This window comes from Aquarana catesbeiana, linkage group LG09 (genome assembly GCF_042186555.1).
Source record: "Aquarana catesbeiana isolate 2022-GZ linkage group LG09, ASM4218655v1, whole genome shotgun sequence".
In the NCBI taxonomy this organism is placed as follows: Eukaryota; Metazoa; Chordata; class Amphibia; order Anura; family Ranidae; genus Aquarana; species Aquarana catesbeiana.
In genome coordinates, this window is record NC_133332.1 from 224,758,287 (window position 1) to 224,762,201 (window position 3,915).

The 3,915-nt window shown below is 39.8% G+C and overlaps 1 protein-coding gene across 1 annotated transcript; it reads left to right on the forward strand.

The window, feature by feature from the left end:
• Positions 1-878: 878 nt before the first annotated feature.
• LOC141107279 (bcl-2-related ovarian killer protein homolog A-like) lies at positions 879-3,473 on the forward strand. Its single transcript, XM_073597971.1, has 2 exons — positions 879-1,345; positions 2,892-3,473. Exons 1-2 carry the CDS (start codon positions 887-889, stop codon positions 3,027-3,029), a joined length of 597 nt encoding a protein of 198 aa, XP_073454072.1. The 5' UTR covers positions 879-886; the 3' UTR covers positions 3,030-3,473.
• Positions 3,474-3,915: the final 442 nt, after the last annotated feature.

A 3,915-nucleotide genomic window follows, 5' to 3' on the forward strand; every position in this document is an offset into this window, starting at 1 on the left:
GCTTGTTAGTTTTATTTGGAGTTCGGGGGGGGGGGATGTTTCACCACTTGTGTGTTCACAATCACTGGGGCGCATTGTCCCAGGATAGGAGTTTCTTCCTTATCTAAGGCAGGTTTACTTATTGTCATAGTGATGGATAAAAGTGGTGATGTGACTTCTAGGACCTGAGCAATTGGTTTACCAACAAGAAGTTTATTTGTTCCCATGATCTCCGGCGTTGTGTTTTTCTCTACAGCCTGCTGACGATATTGAACACCCACCTTATGAAAAAGTCCTGTGACAGGACATAACACACAAAGGGGCAGAGAAAGCTATACCCCAATGATGTCAAGTTGTTTTGAGTTTGTATACTAACATTGAGAATTGTACACAGCCGGTCTGAGGTTTGCTGGTTGAGGATAGATGTCAACCGTGGCTGGATGTATTACACTCTGAAAAGCGCTTCTTTCTTCTATATCTGTGGTTGAGTTTATGTTAGATACATTTTTCTTTTTTATAATATGTGTTGTTTTCTGGCAATGATCAGTAGGTGTTTTAGATGCATGTCTATCTATTGTTTGTCACATACTAGAGCAGCACTGTTGGGTTATTTTCATTTAAAGTTCAGATGAAGTGGAAACACTTTAGTAGTGCTAGTTTGCTTCCCCTGATAAGTTTTCTGATTGTACTCATTTTATATAGGTTATAGCATTAAAGACATAAATCATATAGTTCAGGCGCTAAATTATATCAGCACATTCCATACAGAAACCTCAAGAAAACCCAGTATGACATGCCTGCTTTATGCACAGAAGGCCAGGCTCTCTCAGTGCTTCTGTTATTTTTAGTAGATGATGTTCATGTCCTAACTTTGAAGTGCTATAAATACACTTTATCAGAAATACACATGGCTGAAGCTAAGCACACAGATCCTGTAGTCAGAGAGGCCTATGAGCTATCCCACGATTATATTGGTTATGTGACAGGGAGAGTCACAGGACCAGCACCTTCTCCAGCGGCCTGTGCATTGCGTTTTGCAGGCGATGAGCTTGTGGAAAAGTTTCCCATCTTTTTCAAGCGTTGGCCTCGAGTCTTTAGAGGTGTTACAGAAGACACAGCCTGCGACCTTCTGATTCAGACAATAGATGACAACATGAGAGAATTCTGGGACAGACAAAAGAGACAGACAGGATATCCACTTGACATACCGTGGAGCATGGTCCTATCTATCTATGTCCTAGCTGGTCAAATGGCCATCCACTGCAAAGAAAATGGGATGGAGAAGGTTCTGGAACCCTTGGCTGAAAGAGTTGGCCACTACATGGAGGAAAATTTTTGTCCTGTAATTAGAGCAAAAGACGGGTGGGTGAGTATTAGCTGGACTGAGTTAAAGGGAATCTGTTGTGTAAAGAGAAATAAAGGTACTGCTATTCTCATCTCTGTTCTGAAGATATTTATGCTTATCCTTCATCTTTACTGGCTGCATACTTTTTCAGGGTCAGTGATATGCTAACTACTAAAGCCAACCTGATGGTCAAGCCACAAGCATTTTTAGATGAGAGCAACTATTTTTCTTATGACAGGTTTCCTTTATACGTATTTGCACACAAACTCTTGTAAAGCCTAAGTTTAGTACAATTTGTTTTCTAAAATCAGCACAACGGATGGTACTTAGATTCAGTGATAATTGTCCCTTGTGCTGCTGGCTGCTGTTTTAGTTGAAACCCAAAGTCCTCTTTCTTCCTCGGTGGTCCCTCATAGTCCGCTGTTGTCACCATTAGGAAATCAGCCCTGAGAAATGACATGCAGACATTGCTTGTATGTGTATGCATGTAAACAGGAAGGGGCTGCAAAAAAATGATACAACAAATAACGAAACAGAGATTAAATCTTTTTTTATTACTTTACCATCTATTTATCAATGTTTTCAGGATTCACACAACCTTCGCCCAACATTAACTAATTTTTTTAATCTGAAAAATAGGTGAATCGTTGTTTAAAACATTGATAAACAGATCACTAAATGTTATTCAGTTTGGGTTTAAGGTGTCTATGTATAAAAAGTTAGCTGAATGAATGTAACTCACATTCAAATGACTCCTTGGAAACTTGCTATATTTTGTGTAATGTAATTATCATGTAAGATCATAAATGCCATCTAGTGGCCATAGTTCAGTAAAAATACCTCTGTCGAAAAAAACAACAACATTATTACCACTAGATGATGCTTGTGATCATATGAGATAATTATATTACACAGAATATGTCAAGTTTTGTTGGAGTTGTACTGATGTGTGTCACATTCATTCACCAAACTTTTTATAGCGTTAAGGTAAAGGGATTTTAGGTGTTAAGGGTTGAGTTAGTGGAGGGTTAAGTGTGCAGGATCCAGGTAAGGCATACCTCCCATCTGTCCAAGATCCCATGGGACTGTCTTTTGTTGCAACAAAATCTCATGGGTTCAGGACACGTCCCGCTGCCTGGTGCTGGAATGCTTGATCTAGCACCCAGTACCTGATCTATGCTGGTGGTGATCTCCTACAGGATCTTTATAGTTACTAGCACTAATGTCATCCAGAAGGGAAACAGCATGGGGAACAGAGAAAAAATTCAGGTAAGGGTCTGCTGAACCAATACTTGTGGGGATCAATGCTAGGAAAGGCGGTCTAATGCTGGAGATGAGGAATAATGCTGGGTGGGGGGTTGGAATACAATGCTTGGGGGTAATTCTAGCCCCTACTGACCACCTGTGCTTAGGATGACTTCTTCCTCCCACTGACACTCTTGCCTATCTGTATACAGAGATGCTCTGCCCCTACAATCAACTTGCAATCAACCTAGCCTATATCACAAGGTTGCTGCTTTGCTAAGAGTATTTACATGTGATCTACTTGTGTTTTTCCCCTCTCCAGGTGGGTTTCACCAAACGGTACCGGGAAAAGGAAAATGTGGAGGGCAAAGTATTACAGATATGCTTAGCTGTTCTCATAACATTGCTGGCACTACTACTGACTCACTGTCTGTGGAAAAGAAAGATGGCATCACTTTGATTTCTGGCTGCCGGACACATCTGCATACTGCTCTTGGGTGGATACGTGACAACTCTACATCTAGTAAACTTTGTACAATGACTGGATTTTACTCTATATTGAAAAACAAAGACCAGCTCTATTTTGTCCATTTTTTAACCAGTTCATTTTCAATTTTAACTTTTTGTTAATTATTTATTTTGAAAATCCTGATTACACACTTGTTTTTCCTCTACCAGCATTACAGTACAACTATAATGCAGTTATATAATGGCTAATGCTATTTTCCTTTAACTGAGCCATGTTTCACACATGACCTTGTGTCTTGTGTTATCACTAACTTGAAATGCCTGAAAATCTAGAAATACAGTGCCTTGACAAAGTATTCATACCCCTTGAAATGTTCCACATTTTGTCATGTTACAACCAAAAATGTAAATGTACTTTATTGGGATTGCATGTGATAGACCAAGAGAAAGTGGCACATAATTGTGAAGTGGAGGGAAAATGACAAATGGTTTTCATTTTTTTTTTACACGTTAATATGTTAAAAGTTTGGCGTGCATTTGTATTCAGCCCCCCTGAGTCAAAACTTTGTAGAACCAACTTTTGCTGAAATTACAGCTGCAAGTCTTATTGGGAATGTATCTACCTGCTTTGCACATCTAGAGAGGGAAATTTTATGCCCATTCTTCTTTGCAAAAAGCTCAAGCTCTGTCAGATTGGACGGAGAACATCTGTGAACAGCAATTTTCAAGTCTTGCCACAGACTGGATTTAGGTCTGGACTTTGATTGGGCCATTCTAACACATGAATATGCTTTGATCCAAACCATTCCATTGTAGCTCTGGCTGTATGTTTAGGGGTGTTGTCCCTGCTGGAAGGTGAACCTCCGCCCCAGTATCAA